Below are 18,726 nucleotides of genomic sequence, written 5' to 3'. Positions count from 1 at the left end.
AACCTGGGACTTCTGCACGCCAGGCCAACGCTCTACCACTGAGCCAGCCGGCCAGGGCCACATCAGGCATTTTTAACTCACCAAGCTGCCTTATAAAGAGTCTAGCACGTACCCAATCAAAACTTGAGCTATTCTTGGTAGCTTAATCCAGTTACAGAGATTTATATATTTCCAAGGATGCTCAAGTGATTGATGCAATTCTATTTAAGGTGATAAAAATAAAAGTTTTAGTCTTAAATTTTACAAAGAAAATCCTACATGTCACAGGATTTGTTTTCATCTGATCAGCAGAGTACACTGATTATTTAGACTGAGTAAACCTCTTAAAACCATAAGAACTGTGTGGCTATCTAGATATATTGCCTAAAAACTAATACAGGATTTATCTTACAGATATCTGACTTAATCACGGGCGCTACCAGAGATCTAAGGCTGGAAGTAGCAACTCTTGAAAAAAAACTCCATGAATCCCGTGTCCAATATACAGAAGAATCTGAGTCAAAGGAGAAGGAAATTGAAAACCTTAAAACTTTGGTTGCAGAATTTGAATCTCACTTGAAGAAGGAAATTGACAATAGTGATTTTATTTTAGAGGACTTAAGGAAGGAAATGAAACAGAAGTCAGATGAACTGGAAAGAGTAATGCTAGCACAGACACAGCTGATACAGCAGTTCCGCCAGTCCCAGGAAGAGGTAGGACACGGACAAAGGCACCATTGCGCTCAGAGAAAAAGCATGTGTTCTTTCAAAAAACAAACAAGCTAAAACATAAGGCAGCTTGGTGTCATGTAAAACGTTCTGGACTGTTAGAGATCTGGGGTCACATCCTGGTTTTGTCCTTAACTGGACAGTCACTTAACCCTGGCTTTTATTTTTCTGTAAAATGAATACATTGAACTATATAATCTCTAAGGTTTTCTCAGCACCCAGTTCTACTGTGTTGCAAAACATCATTTAAAACCACTAAGACTAGTATCTTTATACATCCTGTTGTTTTGACATTGTCTTTGCCAAAAAAAACACACAAACTTTTAGAGCACTGGCTGCTTTAGTTCAAATAATATTTGGACAGTATATCTTAAACATAATTTCTCTTTAGGGATTTATCTTTCTTTCACCCTAAATATATAAGGTAATTTACATGTGTTGGTCTTCTTTCTTATGTATGTGTGATTATTTTCACAATGTTTTTATTTAAACTGGAGTAGGTATATTTTGATTTAAATTTTTTTCTAACAATATCTTATTTCTGAACTGCTAAGCTGGTTAGAAATGGTAGATGCTATATACTGAATGCTTGTGTCCCCTAAAAATTCATGAAACCTAACTCCCACTGTGATGGTCGTTAGAGGTAAGGACTTTGGGCGTATTTAATCAGGAAGGCACAGCATTTCCCCACAGGATTAGTGTCCTTACAAAAGGAGATCCAGAGAGCTCCCTCATCCCTTCTGCCATGTGAAGACATGAATAGAGGGCATCTATGAACTAGGAAACAGGCCTGCATCAGACACCAAATTTATCTTTGACTTGATTGTGGATTTCCCAGCCTCTAGAACTGTGAGAAATAATTTTGTTTCTTGTTTGGGCCACCCAGTCTATGGTACTTTGTTATAGCAACCTAAACTAAGACAGCAGAGCAATCAGTCTATTGTCTAATCACCAAAGTTATGTCATATCAGAATATTCGATCCCATTTATGACAGTACAGCAAATAAAGATAAATGGAGGAAGATTCTGAATGCTAATAACAAGTAATTCTTTTGTTGGTTGTCTGGGTATCTAATAAAGGAATAAAAAGAAAGTGCTAGAATAACATTGATTATTAATAATTAAATAAATATATCTTGTTCTTCCTATATTTAAATTATCAAGCAAAATAAAAAGTATATGCCATCATTATAATTATGAATGAATCTATTTCAAAAGAGTTATAAAAGTAAGTTAATTTAAAATGGGAATGGACAGAATACCAGCTCAAGAGCATTGCTTGAACAGTCTGATGAAGTAGAAATGATTTCCATGGTACAGATGAGGAACTGACTCAAGAAGGTTCAGTAATTTCCAGAGGATCACACAGCATGATTCAAATATGAATCTTCAAGAACACAATGTTCCTTCTTTCAGGAAGCCTGCATTATAGTGATTCCACGTCTAAATTTCAAACTGATCTCCAGTCTTACCACATCTGCAGTCCTCTTTTTTTTTTTTTTAACTTTTAAAATAACAGTAAACACACTGCTTATCCTGCCAGGTGGTCAGGAGCTCCGATGTTGGAGGGTCTCCTGTTAAAGCATAGCAGTGCGGCTCCTGTGGTGAAGGGGGCTGCTTCCTCAGTGCAGACAGGAGTGGAGAGCACCCAGGCAGCCCTCTGCCAGAGAAACTCTAAGGAGGAGAGAGGGGATGCGGTTCTAGAGGAGGCACAGCAGTTCAAGGAGAAAAAGGTCAAGGGAACTTGACCAGCAGGTTTTATAACTCTTAAATCCCAAAAGAAATCACAATATGGAAAGTGAAGAGTAACTTATAAATGAGGGCAAGTAGAAAAAGACAGAAGGGTCAAATTCAGAAAATACATCTTGAGCATCTATGCAAGTGCCAGGTCCTGTGCTGGGCACTAAATACGCAGTTATAAACAAGACTGACATCTGCCATTCCCTGCTCTCGAAAAGGAATTTAAAGAGTTTTATAGGAGTAACTAAATTGACATCAAGAGGAAGGAATGACCTAAACAGAAACTTATTATATAAAAAACATACACTAAAGCTAAAAAAATTTGACCCTAAAGGCCTATATCATTTTCCCATTGTTGCACAATAAGTTATCCTCAAATTCGGTGGCTTCAAACAACAAACATTTGTTATCTCATAATTTCTGTGGGTCATGGATTTGAATGTGGCTTAGCTGAGTGCCTTTGGCTCAAGGCCTCTCAAGAAATTGGTGTCAGGTTGTCAGGGGTTGCAGTCTCATCCAAAGGCTCAGCTTGGGGGACTGACTTCCAGGTTCACTTTGTGGTTTTTAGCAGGATTCTTTTCTCATGGGCTCTTGGGCTCAGAGTCTCAGCACCTTGTAGAAGTCAGAGGCCTTACTCAGTCCCTTACATGGCCACTGCCCAGACCAGCTCACCACCTGGTGGCTGGCTTCCCTCAGAGCAGCCAAGTGAGCACGAACAAAAGTATGAAAGAGGGTGTCCAAGATGGAAGGTACAGTCTCCTTTTTTTTAATGTTTAAAATTTACATATTGATTTTTAGAGAGAGAGGAGGAACAAAGATAAATAGAAACAGAGAGAAACATTGATTTGTTGTTCCACTTATTTATGCATTTATTGGTTGCTGCTTATATGTGCCCTAACTTGGGATCAAACCCACAACCTTGGCATATCAGGACGATGCCTCAATCAATTGAGCTACCTATCCAGGGAGTCAAAGTCATTTTGTAATCTAATCCCAGAAGTGACATCCCATTACTCTGGTGTATTCTACTCATCATAAATGACTCAATAAGCCCAGCCCCCAGTCAAAATGAAGAGATTGCACATGAGTATGAACAGCAAGAGAGCAGGGATACAGGGCAATATTAGGGCTACCAACCTCGGGGCCTCTGAAGGTGATTTTGGCAAGAGAAACTAGATAAAAATGAAGAGTGAGTGTAGTTTTCAGACAAAAGGAGCTACACTTGGAGCTCTTACTGCTCATTATTTGTAAAAGGAAAGTCACATAGGGATGAAGTTTTATTTTTATTTTCTAAAGCAGACTTGAAAGTTACATTTCACTGAGATGGTATATAAATGATTATGGATCATTACTGGGGAGTAGGAAGGGATTGTCCCACAGGGAAAGTTACCTAATGACAATGCCAGGGGACAGATTTCCTTTTGCTATGGTAAAGAGAAGAGAGATTAGGCTAGATTTTCTATTAGAAGTTAAATAATTATAACTGAATGGCAAGAGTAAATAATTAAGGCTACTGCTCTGGTTAAGCATGCCAAAGTCCAGAATTTCTTATAAAAATAGGAAACAAGCCAACAGAAGTGATAGGAGTTATGAGCCAGAAAGAATAGAGGTGGTAGCATGCATAGTGAGGAGCACTGCTGTTCTGTGCGTGTGTTCCAGACACTTGAGATTTCTTAGGTTCTGGAAAAGAAAAGCCACATTTAAGTGGAGAACAAATTCCCATTAGAATGAAGATAAATTAGTGGTCTAATCAGAAAGCTAATTAAGGAGAGCAAAGTCCTCCTCTTGTTCAAGAGGCCAGAGAATGGGTGGACTTTGTTTTTCATTGTTTGAAGAAAGTTCTCAGGGACAGGAGGAAGGCCCTAGCCTCTAGAGGGCAGAACGGGCATCCTGTGTCAGGAAGAGGGGGCCACAGAAGGCCCGGGCCAATAAGGAGAGAAAATGGAAAACAAAACTGGACAGGAAACATAAATGTGAAAAAGGACCCTGAAAATTCCTCACAGGGAGCAGACACATACATAAAAACTGCAACATGAGAAGTTATAAAAGAACCATGCTATGTTAGAGAATAGGATGTTGTCATTTAAACCAGGTTAAAATAGTTCATGTGCTCTTAGTGGCCAGTTTTTCTTCCTACTAGCTCCATGTGAATCCTACCTAGCAAGACAATATAGCCTGCTTGTTACGGGCCTTGTTGTGATCCAGAAAAAGAATGTGGTAAATTAAAAGAACAAAACAAAACAAAAAACAAAAACAGTTCATGTGTATCTACCAAAGGAAAACCAGTGCAGAGAGTTCAATATTTTATTGTCTTAAGGCTGTAGATTAAAACAAACAAACAAACAAACAAACAAAAACAAACAAAGGACAAACCACTTCCTGCAACTATTTAATGAAAGTCAACTATATTCAAAACTAGAAAGGAATGCTTTTGTTAAACATGGAGAATTGAATACATATGTTTATCTCTACTTCATCCAGAAACACCACTAAAATGACAGTAAATTAATGAAAAGTGAATAATTCATAAGGAAAAGAAAACAAGAGAGAAGTTGACATTAAATGAAAAAGACATCAATTAAATTTTGGAAAATGAGATGTGAAATATGCTGAGAGGCGATTATCAGGTGATAGGATGTTGAAACCTAATATCTTTGCTTTTGCATCGACAAGAGTTTTATTTGTTCCTTGAAGTTGCTTATTTAATATATTTAGTTTTTCAAAGATATCGGCTAAATAACTCACAAATGCTTTTCCATCTATTGTTAACAGATACTTCATTTCAGGTTTGTCGCTTAAAAAATCACTAAGAGTATCAAACAGTTCCATAAATCTTTTCAAACAGTTTCCTTTAGATAGCCATCTTACTTCAGGATGAAGTAAAAGTCTCTCACATGGTCTTCATTTTGTTCTTCACAAAATAGCTTGAAAAGACGCTCACATTTGGCACTAGCTTTAATAGCATTAACACACTTTATTACTGTATGTAATACTTCATTCAGAACAGGCGAGATGTTTTTAGCTACCAAGTTTTCCCTATGAATAACACAATGCACAAGAATCATTTCTGGATTCGCATCTTTCATCAATTTTAAGCAGCCATTTTTCTTGCCCATCATATTGGGAGCACCATCCGCAGCACAAGATGTTATATTTTTCATTGGTATATCATTGACATCTAAGTAGTTTTTTAGCTTATTATATATATCTTTGGAGGTAGTGGTGCTTTCTAATCTTTTACAGAACAACATTTCTTCAGCAAAATGTCCTTTATCAATATATCTTACGTAAGTTATCAATACTGCCTCACTGTCTCTCAAAGTTGATTCATCCATTTGCAAGGAGAATTTTCTTGTTTTCAGCTTTTCAATAAGTTGTTTTTCAATATCCTCACTCATTTCGTCTATTCTTCTGCTAACAGAATTGTTACTGAGTGGCATAGCTTTTACATCTTTGTCATCTTTTTCAAGAACTGTTTTAAGAAATGCTGATATTGACGGTTTTATTAAATTCTCTCCTATAGTGTGATTTTCTCCAGTTTTAGCGATGAATAAAGAAATTTGATAACTAGCCTCAAGAACACAATTATTAGTTGAAGTATGAACAGTAAATAGAGACTTTAATGTTGTTCTTTTTTCAAAATTATTCTTTAAAGTTTTAAAGTAACTCAAATCTGAATTAATATGAGCACTATGTTTCACCTTCAAATGCGCCTCAAGACGACCTCGTTTCATTGATTCGTTGGTCAAGCTTGCTGGCATAAAAGACAAAAAGGAATCTGCTCATCGTGAACAGCGGGTATGAACCCAAATTTTAAATATTCCTCCGAATATTGAGGAGTTTTTTTCTTGCTTGCACCACTCATTTTACTATGGGCTATAAGAAATGAAAATAAGATCAATTAAAAACTAATATTAAAATATGTGTTAAATATATTCAATGTGACATAAACGTATACTAAAAATTCATATTTATTTAAATGTATATAACACATTTACTACACTACCACTGCAAATCAAAAGGTGTCTATATTTTTTCCACTTGACAAAATTTTCTGGAAAGTTATGCTTCTAAAATTAAAATTGTCATGCATGCACTATTATAGCCCAAATAATATTTATAAAATATTAGTGCTTTCTAGCCCTGATGCAAGAATTACTTAATAAAGAGTTTAATATTGATAAAAATAAAATCAAATACTTACCAATTATATCTATACAATATATATATATGTATATTTATTAAATCAACGAGCTTTTACAACAGTTTTGACTGACACTTATTTCAAATTAACACCAACTGAATGATGTGAAACACTACAGAAGTTGCGATGGGCCAATTAGGTGAGAATAACTGCGTTGTTTAGAGAGTTTTTAAAACGTCCGGGGTTCCCCGCGGCAGACGGCATGCTCCGCGGTGAACCCAGGATGCCAATCACCCAGTTAATATTTTGGTCTCGTCAAATGAAATTATACTTAATAATTATTTACTGCAATTATTTAAGAATTGCATTTTTTGTTAAATTTGGCATCGATATCTAGCATTGCATTTAAATGGCCCAGGGTGAAAGAGTTAAAGTTGTGTCGAGTCCATTTTCAAATTGCCCCCCTTAACTATCGAATTGCCCCCCTGTGGGGCGTGGGCCCTACATTGGGAAACACCGATTTAGATTCTCATTTCTGCCTTACCAAATGGCAGTTTCCATGTTTTTCTGTAGTGTTTTGAGCTGATCAGATTAGTTGAGCAGAAGTCTTCTTTTTAATTTTATTGATTTTAATTTATTGTGTTTACATAGATTCAAGTGTCCCACCAAATATATCTCCCCCCCCACTGCCGTGTTCCCCTGGATACCCCCATTCTCCCTTTCTCCAATGCCTTCCCCTCTCACCTCCAGGGCAGAAGTTTTTTGTTTGTTTGTTTGTTTGTTTGTTTGTTTTTACAGAGGCAGAGAGAGAGTCAGGAAGAGGGATAGATAGGAACAGACAGACAGGAACAGAGAGATGAGAAGCATCTGTCATCAGTTTTTTGTTGCAACACCTTAGTTGTTCATTGATTGCTTTCTCATATGTGTCTTGACCATGGGCCTTCAGCAGACCGAGTGACTCTTGCTCGAGCCAGCAACCTTGGGTCCAAGCTGGTGAGCTTTTGCTCAAACCGACCCCGGAGTCTCGAACATGGGTCCTCCATATCCCAATCCAACGCTTTATCCACTGTGCCACCACCTGGTCAGGCCAGGGCAGAAGTGTTAAATGGACATTTGGGCACTTCCCTTGCCAACTTCTAGTCATCTTTGTGGTTTCCACACCTTTCCCACAGTTTCCTTTCACCTCAGCTCCTTTCCCAGCTGGCTGGCCATTCTCTTACTCATTTGGATTGGTGGAAACTGTAACCTAACTGGTTCAGACCTCACTGAATGTAAAGATCAAACAAAGACATCCATCAGTGCTTGTTCTTCTCTGAGGACTTGCATTCCCAACATATTCCATCACCCCCCAAATTATGCCAAATACAGCTGATTCCTATCACATCAGATTCTCACCTTCAGAATGATCAAGTTACCAGCAAAGCCTTCTCTTGCTTCTTCCACTGTCAAAAGCAATCCAGCTGTCTCTAAGGATAAAAATAAAAACAAACATAAAAATAAACCACCCTTACATTACAAAGAGTGGAGAAAATAGTCCTTGTTAAAATTTTCAAACAGATGGTGAGCCAATTTATATTTTTATTTTGACATTTGCTTACCCAGGGGGAGTACAACTGAGCCATATTTTTAAGCCCATTCAAAGTGGCCTTCATCTGAACATGTCGTAGACATGTGTACAGATAATGCCCTCCACTGAGTGGCACAGCTTAGGGACCCAGGAATGCTACTCTCTCACCTAACCTGGGGCTGCAGAGGATAGGAACCTTCTCCATAAAAACTTTGGCCTCCTACTACCTTCCCTTTCTCCCATCTAGCCCTCACTCAAGGCCATTTTCCAAAGAGCTGGCAAAGGGATCTTCCTTTAATCTAAATTTGACCATGCCAGCCCCCTACTTAAAATCAACCTTTCCATGACTCGATATGGCCCTCGGAATTAAATTGAAACTCTAGTATTAGAATGTTACCAAAGCCGTCCTTGAGCTGACCCTGTCCATCCTCCCTGCCTCGTTCTGGTTTCTCCCCTCCTGGTGCACTCTATAACTGAGTCACTCTAAGCCATGTGTCATTCCAAGATGTGCCTCTCCCTCTCTCAATGCCCTAAAGTGTTTGTACTCACTGCATACTCTGTCTCAAAAACCCCACTGTCCCATCTTCACTGGGCTTATGTCTCCCTGTTCATCTTGACTTAGTTTAGTTGCAACCCAGTGATACCATTTTATCAAGCTAAAATATGACCAATGATAACTTTGCCTAATGCAGTGGTAGTCAACCTGGTCCTTACTGCCCACTAGTGGGCGTTCCAGCTTTCATGGTTGGTGGTAGCGGAGCAACCAAAATATAAATAAAAAGATAGATTTAACTATAGAAAGTTGTTTTATAAAGATTTATTCTGCCAAACTTAGCGTAAATCCAACATAAAGTACTTGGTAAGTAATTATTATTATATGCTTTAACTTGCTGTAACTCTGCTTTATGAATTTTATAAAGTTACTTCCCTACTTTATAAATCACCATTACTGTGGAACAGGTGGGCAGTTAGAAAATTTTACTACTAACAGAGATACAAAAGTGGGCAGTAAGTATAAAAAGGTTGACTACCTCTGGCCTAAAACATTTACGATGCTATGGCTTCACTGATTATTCTCATGCCCATGATTTTCAAGTGTGCTGAACATATTCTATATTATACATTTTCCCATGTTGTTCAATACAAACACATATTAAAATCCTGCAACAACATAACCTCCCAAAAAGACAACTAAGAAAACCAAACAGTTTGCCTAAATTGCTACAGAAATCTAAGCATGAGCTGAATGATTCTTTTCCACATATGATGAAATTTTTCCATTAATGTTTCTTACTGATTCTGGCCATGACCATGTGCATGCTTGTCACACCCTGTCACACTCTTCCCTTGAAATAGCAATCCCCTAAACTTGATGTGTTCTATTTCTACTTTTTTACTTCCTGATTGAATAAAGGATAACATAGGAGCTGTTTGTTGTACAACACTGAATTATAATGTTGCAAAGGATATGCAAATATTGTGGGATTCATCTGAGACTTCATAATGTTTGCGAAACAGATAAAAATAAAAGTCCTAACTTTGATCATGCTTTTGGTTCAGATATCCTCTGGTTTGGGAAGTAATAGAAAAGAATTTGTCCTTTTTTCTGGAAGCTAATAGCCTTGAAGAAGGATGAGTTACAGAGCAGTGGGCCCCAAACTGAGATGGTCAGCAGTTCTTCCGAAGTTCAGTCGGGAGTTGGCAGGCACTTTGCTGTCATCATACTTGCTATGGGGACACCTTTGGGTTCATTTCATGTTTTTACTTCTTCTTTTAGAGGAGTGTCACTTGCCTGATATAGCTTTTAAGTGATTTGCTTTGAATGTTTTCTGTAGAGCACTATTTATTTCCTTTAAGATCTGAATTTAATCTTAGTAAATGGATTAAATTTTATTTTTCTTTAAATGAGAGCTCTTGTCATCATATCACCTATCACTTTACCTTTCCATATTGGTACACCTATTTTTCATTTCATTAATTGATTGACCTCATTGTTAATTGATATCCATTTTTTAATTTTATATAGTCAAATTAAATTAATTCTTTCCCATAGCTTTCTTCATCAAGGGACTTTTTATACTAATTTATTGAATGCCTTATAAATCTAATCAATTCATATTTTGGCAGCTTACTCTACCAACAGACAGGAAACACTGCATTGATTTTTTTCCTTTTAAAAGAAAGTTTATATTAAGTTCAGAAAACTTGGACAAAACTAAATTAAATGTCTTACTGTGGTTTTTTTTTTTTTTTTGCTTCAGTGTTCTGGAACAACATGGCCTCTGCATGCTTGATATAATTAATTTGATAATTAATTTAGGCACAAGCAGCTCAGAGGCAGTTTCTGGAAAGAGGCCCACCACGTTAGAGCTGTGTTACTATCAGCAAGGTACATAACTCGTCTTTCTCTGTCAAACACAGTTCCTGGAGCAGCCAGGGAGAGGACCCCAGTGCAGCACCTTCTAACCTCCTTCTCTAGCCCTTCTTCCCTTGCTTTCCAACAAATGTTTCAGGTAGAGTTAGTTAATGAAAACCAGGTGATAAAGCCACAAACACAATTCTTGCTCTCTTGTTTATTAAAGAAAAACAAACAAACAAACCCCCCCCAAAAAAAAGAAGTTAGGGTGACTAGAAGAAAGCGATTAACCCTCATGACTTAAAATGAATGTGGCTATACGAATCATACATATGTATGTTAATACTATATGTACATTGTGAGGTTCTGTGTGACCTGGACACACGGCTGACTTTATAGAGAATGACTGTGAAGTGTCAGTCTGGAATGGCTCAACATTCCTCAATATTGATTACCAAGTTTGGAATTGAATGGAGTTTTGACCATAATCCCAAGCCACTCAAATACAGGAAGATGCTAATTTGTTACTTAGTTCCACTGACAGAAGATTAGTTGGTGCACCCTTAGGAGCATGCTTTCCAGTGAGAGTCACACTTGGGAATGTCTTGCCTGTTTTTGCAAACAAGCTAACCTGATGGGAGTTCATTTTTGGTCAAAAAATCCTATGCCACAAGCAGTTTAATTGTGTTTACTTATTCAGATATCACTTTGAATTGATACTTTTCAGACTCTTTTCTGACAAGTTGCAGGCATCAATGTCAGGATATTAGGCAGATTCAAGACCTAATTCTTGCTATGGCCTTGAAGTCATTTTGATGAATTCCCTGGATGAAAGATGGGTAGGCCTCCAACTAAAAATGAAGAGTCCCAGAATTTGAAGGGGCCTTCATGATCTCTTGTTCAGTCACACATTTGAAGCTTAATTTGCTCTGATACAGTCAAATGTGAGTCAGACCTTCAGACTATCTTCTGGAGAGCTCCAGCTCTTAAAAAGTGCTTCCTTGACTTACCCTCGCAGCTTCTACCCTTGGCTCCAAATTCTGTTGATGACATAAAAACAACTCTGTTCAAACTTATGAGGCTGCAAACTTCTTGAGGATAGAAACTACATCCACTGTAGCTTCTAGTAACTTGATAAATGACTGTTGAAATTGGAGTTAAAAGCAGAAAATGTTCTTTATTTTGATATATATCTTACAGAATAGCAAATGATCATTATATTTAAGTTCTATTGAAAAGGCATTGTACAAAGTAACTGTTTAAATGCTATAGCTGATATCTCTTACTCTTTTAATCTTAAAATTCAACAATTTTATCTGCCTTCTGTATTACAGTTTACCTTCATTATATAACAACATTTAATGATACTACAGATATTCACTATTAGACATTTGTGTAAGACATAGTGTCTGAAATACAAGGCACAGAGAGGTTGCAACCCTGTTGAGGTGGCTCTGGGTTCCAGTCCCAGCCCCATCGTTGCCATCTGAGGAACCCTGGTTCTGGGTTCCTCATCTGCAAACTGCAAGGATTGAATCAAACATTCTCTTCAAGTTCTTTCTAGCTTCAAAAATCATTTGCATTTTTTACTTTTCTGTCCTTTGTGATAGAGTATGCACAAAGGTAGTAAAAGAACAAGACCTTTGATGATTTTCAGTTCAGTTCTCAATTTATATTGCCAAGAACTATTCACAGGTACACTGTTTAAAGCTAAGGATACTCTCCCCCTTCTCATTGCAGAACACATTTCTTCAGGAAACGGTGCGTAGAGAGTGTGAAGAACGCTTTGAGCTGACAGAGGCTTTGAGTCAAGCTAGAGAACAGCTGCTGGAGCTCAGGAAGCTCAGTGGAGGTTTCCCGTTGTCACCGTGTTGCTTCAGCCAGGGCAGCCTAACCTCTGCTGTAGTCAGTCATCAGGAAGAGAGAGGTATTGCAAGACTGAACTCTGGAAAAGGGATCAAAATCCCCAGCCTGCACAGTGTGTGGAAACCGACCCCTTCTCCAACCTCAGCTCATCCCAAAAGGGTCAACAGCTCGGGTTTGCCTACTGTCCTCCAAGCACATCCTTCCAAGGGTCAGGCATCTTCAGTCCATGAGACCAGGCAAAGACTGGCCGCCCTTCTGCAGAGGGGACTGCATCCTCGTTGACTGATCCAGAGTCAGGAGCAGATCCACACAGCATGCTCAGTCTTCCCTTGAGTGCTGGAGACTACTGTAACTGAGATGGCAGTTACAGTATCACAGATCAAGAATGCATTTCTATAGACATTTTTAACAAGAGAATTGAAAAAGCTGGGAAACCAGGAAACCACATTTTCCAAGAGGTCTTTCAAATTGCAACAAATAATGAAATTGTTGGGATTCCAGAGGGCCAGTTCTATATTTATGGATTGTATGTTTAGATGTGCTCTACAAATACACCTTTTCAGAGATCGTAGGTAACATTTTTCATCCATAACTTCTTTTCTAATTTTTTGCACCATTACAAGCAGACATAGCTCTACAAAAAATAGATTGTAACAGTTTCATTGGTGTTTTTTCATTTGTTTGTTAGGCTGAATAGATTAAATAGTTGCAATTAGTATTCCAAATAGAAAATAAAAACACTTTAGTCCTTAATTAGTCCCAAAATGCTTAGTTCAAATATTCAAAGAGTTTATCATCCTTACTTCTCTCTTTTCACCTCACTATCTAACTGATTAATTTCCTTTTAGGTTGGGTCAGAAGATATGATAGGTAGACATTCTTCCCTGTGAGACTGGGGGGTCCTCTAAATAGAGGGACAAGTAACTCTAATTCAAGGAAAAACTAGTTTACTTTTCTAACTATACAGATCGCTTTCAAAAACAGAAAGCCTGGCCACCCATATATTACTCCATAGAGATTTTCTACACTGAATGCTGTTTTGGCACTCAGGTTTTGAATTGAACTTGTATTTACAAGCCATTGAGAAGAGAACTAATTCAAGACAGTTTAATAGAGGCACATAAGCACTAATTTGGCATTCCAATTTTATTACCCCTGAAATGGGTAATTGGTTAACATGTTTTCTATTTCCAGAGGGAAAAATTAAAACCAGAAACCAGAAAGCCTTTTTAGGTTATCATAAAGCTTCAGGCTCCACCTGTTTCAAAAACAGAATTATTTATCTTAAGCCAGTATTCATCTATCTTTTTCTCCATCTGATAGAAGTGTATTTTTCTTCCAAGACTGGCTTTACTTAAATCCTTCATCTGACATCATGGACATCCAAGCTTCTTGCTTTCAGGTTAGAATGATATAAGACATGTGAAATATGGCAAGTAAAACTCTCTGTTATTTGGCTAGCATATTGATAAAATAATCCAAAAGTACTTGAAATCCCTCCCCTGGGCAAAAAGACTAAAATTACTTAGCAAAATCAAGTTTATGTCCAGTCTTTCAAAGAATTGGTCTGATCTACCAGTGATAGATACGCTTTTGTTTTAACATCAGAAAAATTTCACATTAGTTTCCCTAGTTTCCCTGACTAGTTTAAATGAGCACATCTTGTGTTAAGGCTTAAAGTGCTAATTTTTGTCTTACAGAGATTGGTGTTTCTTATAATGGGATTTGACAAGCAAGCATAGCACCATGGACTAGTGGTGCTAGGATGAACCTTAGAGGTTACCCAACAACCTCTGTACAAATAAAGGTCTGACTTGTCAGCTAGTTAGTGACAGAACTAGAACCAGAACACTGATGCTGCCCCAACCTTTGCCACCCAGTTTCCCATTCACAAGTGATGCCCTGGCCTCCGTCTTAAGTTTTGTCAGAAGCACCTACACTGAATTTACCTAATATTTTCTTCAAATGCATTCACATTTTATACTTAAATTTATATGAAAAGAAAACTTTACTCAAGGAAGGATGACTTTAAAATAATGAGGTTTATTTGCTAGTTATATATTTTTTCTAATAGGCCTAAAATAAATATGTATCTACTAAAATACTAAATATTACTTGGTATACCTTTAAATCTCCTTGTATAATGTCAGCAGTATTTATGTCAATCCTGGAGAGCACTGCTCTAGACCTCTGTGTTTCTGATCTGGTATTTGTGTGTTTAAATTACAGGTACTCATCACACCAAAGAGATGGCAAAAACTAGTGAAAGCTTTAAAACACATAGGAGGCTATTTGGAGCAACAGTCTTTGTTATCCAATTACACATGCTTTCCCATCTTGCAATTGTAGCTCTCTCCTCAGGAACCATAGGGATACATTTTTCTTAAATTATGAACATATTTAAATTTGTAAAAGAAGTCACACGTAAGCTTTTCTAAAGTGATGTAGAGACTATCAGTACAAAATGTGGTTTCTTGGCACGCTGCTATACTCTTGCTTTTACAATGAGTAATTGTGTAATCATTTGGAGAGTTTAGTCATGATCTGCAGTAAGACTGACATATATTCCACAAGTATATCAGACAGGTGGTAATTCCATAAATAAACAGAGACCAGATTTACATTTATTTCAACTTAAACAATTTGAACGGTGCAGTCTAAAAATGGTGCAGTCAAAAGCGTCCAGCAGGATCAGTGTCTCCTGGGAACTTGTTAGAAATGCAGAATATCAGGCCTCATAACCAAGCCTACTGAATGAAGTCTGATTTTATGAAATCCTCAGCTGGTTTATGTGTTCATTAAAGTATGAGAGTCATGGCTCCCAGTGGTGATAAGAGCCCTGTGATAAGAGCCAGTGGTAAGAGCCAAACATTAGTGCTGAACGGAAGTAACCTTGCTTGTGCTTAACTGAAACAGGGGTGCTCTGAGATCCACCACCCATCAATGTAGACCATTCAATGTCTCATCTCCCAATGCACTCAAATTCTGTCCCTTCATCTGTTGATTGTGAGTCTGCAGTTCTCCAGAAAACTACTGAATTAAAAGAAATCTATATTCAATTAATATTTATAAATATCTTATATCATCACCTAAAGTTCTGAGCCTGCAAAGAATTGGAGATTTGTTATTTTTAAATCCATTTTGATCATTGACAACTCTTTGAATAATTTTAATTTTTAATCTCATAAAGGTATATATTTGGGTAACTGATTCCCAAAAGAAAATTTGATAATACTAGCTGCCTTTTTAAAATGTTTATTATTTTTTAATCTATGATTTTGATTTATTGTGTTTACATAAATTCAAGTGTCCACCGAATATATCTCCCTCCACCCCTGTATTCCCCTTGCCCCCCTTAGACCCCTCCCCCCAATGCCTTCCCCTCTTCCCTCAAGGATTTGCTGTCCAGTTCTCTATAATGCTATGTTATGTATATATAATTTCACTAATCTCTTTCCCTTCTCTGATCCCATCTTCTCTTCCACTTTCCCTCTGACCACTTTCTCTCTGGACCCTTTGATCCTACCTCTGCCTCTGTTCCTTTGCTCAGATCACATTGTTCACTGGATCCCTCAAATGAGTGAAGTCATATGATATGTTTCTTCCTCTGTCTAGTTTATTTTACTTAGCATGATAGTTTCCAGGTACATCCAAGCTGTTGCAAAAGGTAAGATTTCCTTCTTCCTCTTGGCCTCATAGTATTCTGTTGTGTATATGTACCACTGCATTTTAATCCACTCATCCACTGACGGATACTTGGGCTGTTTCCAGATCTTCGCTATTGTAAACAATGCTGCCATAAACATGGAGGTGCATTTCTTCTTTTGAATCAGTTATTTGGTATTCATAGGATATATTACTAAAAGTGGGATAGCTGGGTCAAAGGGTAGTTCAATTTTTAATTTTTTTAATCATTTTTAATTAAAATTAATGCAGTGACATTGATAAATCAGGGTACATATGTTAAGAGAAAACATCTCCAGATTATTTAGACATTTGATTATGCTGTATACCCCTCACCCAAAGTCAAATTGTCTTCGTCACCTTCTATCTGGTTTTCTTTGTGCCCTTCCCCTCGCCCACCCCTTCTCTCCTTCCTCGCCCCATTCCCCCCTTCCCTCCACCCCTCCACCCCCATTACCATCACATTCTTGTTCATGTCTCTGAGTCTCGTTTTTATGTCCCATCTATGTATGGATTCATATATTTCTTAGTTTTTTCTGATTTACTTATTTCACTCTGTATAATGTTATCAAGGTCCATCCATGTTATTGTAAATGATCCGATGTCATCATTTCTTATAGCTGAGTAGTATTCCATAGTATATATGTACCAAAGCTTTTTAATCCACTTGTCCTCTGACGGACACTTGGGCTGTTTCCAGATCTTCGCTATTGTGTACAATGCTGCCACAAACATGGGGGTGCATTTCTCCTTTTGGAGCAGTTCTATGGTGTTCTTGGGGTAAATTCCTAAAAGTAGGATAGCTGGGTCAAAAGGCAGTTCGATTTTCAATTTTTTGAGGAATCTCCATACTGTTTTCCACAATGGCTGCAACAGTCTGCATTCCCACCAGCAGTGCAGGAGGGTTCCCTTTTCTCCACATCCTCGCCAGCACTTATTCTGTGTTGATGAGCACCATTCTGACTGGTGTGAGGTGATATCTCATTGTGGTTTTAATTCGCATTTCTCTAATGATTAGTGATGTTGAGCATTTTTTCATACGCCTATTGGCCATCTGTATGTCCTCTCTGGAGAAGTGTCTATTCATTTCTTTTTCTTATTTTTTGATTGGATTGTTTGTCTTCCTGGTGTTGAGATTTACAAGTTCTTTATAAATTTTGGTTATTAACCCCTTATAAGACATATTACCAATATGTTCTCCCATTGTGTAGTTTGTCTTTTTATTCTGTTCTTATTGTCTTTAGCTGTGCAAAAGCTTTTTAGTTTGATTTGGTCCCATTTGCTTATCCTGTCTTTTATTTCACTTGCCCGTGGAGATAAATCAGCAAATATATTGCTCTGAGAGATGTCGGAGAGCTTACTGCCTATGTTTTCTTCTAAGATGCTTATGGTTTCACGGCTTACATTTAAGTCTTTTATCCATTTTGAGTTTATTTTTATGAATGGTGTAAACTGGTGGTCTAGTTTCATTTTTTTGCAGGTAGCTGTCCAATTTTCCCAACACCATTTGTTAAAGAGGCTGTCTTTACTCCATTGTATTTCCTTACCTCCTTTGTCAAATATCAGTTGTCCATAGAGCTGTGGGTTTATTTCTGGGTTCTCTGTTCTGTTCCATTGATCTATATGTCTGTTCTTATGCCAGTACCAGGCTGTTTTGAGTACAATGGCCTTGTAGTATAGCTTGATATCAGGAAGTGTGATACCTCCCACTTTCTTCTTTTTTAAGATTGCTGAGGCTATTCGTGTTCTTTTTTGGTTACATATATTTGAGGAAATCTTCATACTGTTTTTCACAGTGGCTGCACAAGTCTGCATTCCCACCAGCAATGCAGGAGGTTTCCCTTTTCTCCACATCCTCTCCAGCACTTATTATGTGTTGTTTTGATAATGAGCGCCATTCTGACAAGTGTGAGGTGGTATCTCATTGTGGTTTTAATTTGTATTTCTCTAATGATTAGTCATGTTGACCATTTTTTCATATGCCTATTGGCCATCTGTATGTCCTCTTTGGAGAAGTGTCTATTCATTTCTTTTTCCTATTTTTTGATTGGATTGTTTGTCTTCCTGGTGTTGAGTTTTACAAGTTCTTTATAAATTCTGGTTATTAACCCCTTATCAGACACATTGTTGAATATATTCTCCCATTGTGTGGGTTTTCTTTTTATTTTGTTATTGGTGTCATTTGCTGTGCAAAAGCTTTTCAGTTTCATATAGTCCCATTTGTTCATCCTGTTCTTTATTTCACTTGCCAGTGGAGATAAATCAGCAAAAAATAATGCTATGAGAGATATCGAAGAGTTTACTGCCAATGTTTTTTTCAACATATTTATGATTTCATGACTTACATATAAGTTTTTTATCCATTTTGAGTTCATTTTTGTGAATGGTGTAAATTGGTGATCCAGTTTTATTTTTTTTGCAAGTACTGTCCAATTTTCCCAATACCATTTGTTAAAGAGACTGTCTTTACTCCATTGTATTCTTTTACTTCCTTTGTCAAATATCAATTTTCCATATAGCTGTGGGTTTATTTGTGGGTTTCTCTTCTGTTTCATTGATCTGTATGCCTGTTCTTATGCCAGTACCAAGCTGTTTTGAGTATGATGGCCTTGTAGTATAAATTGATATCAGGAAGTGTGATACCACCCACTTTATTGTTCT

At 37.4% G+C, this 18,726-nt stretch overlaps 1 protein-coding gene across 1 annotated transcript in view; it reads left to right on the top strand.

The window, feature by feature from the left end:
* LEKR1 (leucine, glutamate and lysine rich 1) overlaps positions 1 to 14,447 on the top strand; it is a 226,561-nt gene extending 212,114 nt beyond the window's left edge. Inside the window, 2 exon segments of the mRNA XM_066363543.1 lie at positions 394 to 693; positions 12,256 to 14,447. Coding sequence (XP_066219640.1) covers positions 394 to 693; positions 12,256 to 12,663 — 708 coding nt within the window. The 3' untranslated portion in view covers positions 12,664 to 14,447.
* The last annotated feature ends 4,279 nt before the right edge of the window (positions 14,448 to 18,726 follow it).

Source organism: Saccopteryx leptura, chromosome 2 (assembly GCF_036850995.1).
Source record: "Saccopteryx leptura isolate mSacLep1 chromosome 2, mSacLep1_pri_phased_curated, whole genome shotgun sequence".
Lineage (NCBI taxonomy): Eukaryota > Metazoa > Chordata > Mammalia > Chiroptera > Emballonuridae > Saccopteryx > Saccopteryx leptura.
Note: the sequence above shows the minus strand (reverse complement) of the source record. Positions and strands in the feature narration are given on the sequence as shown.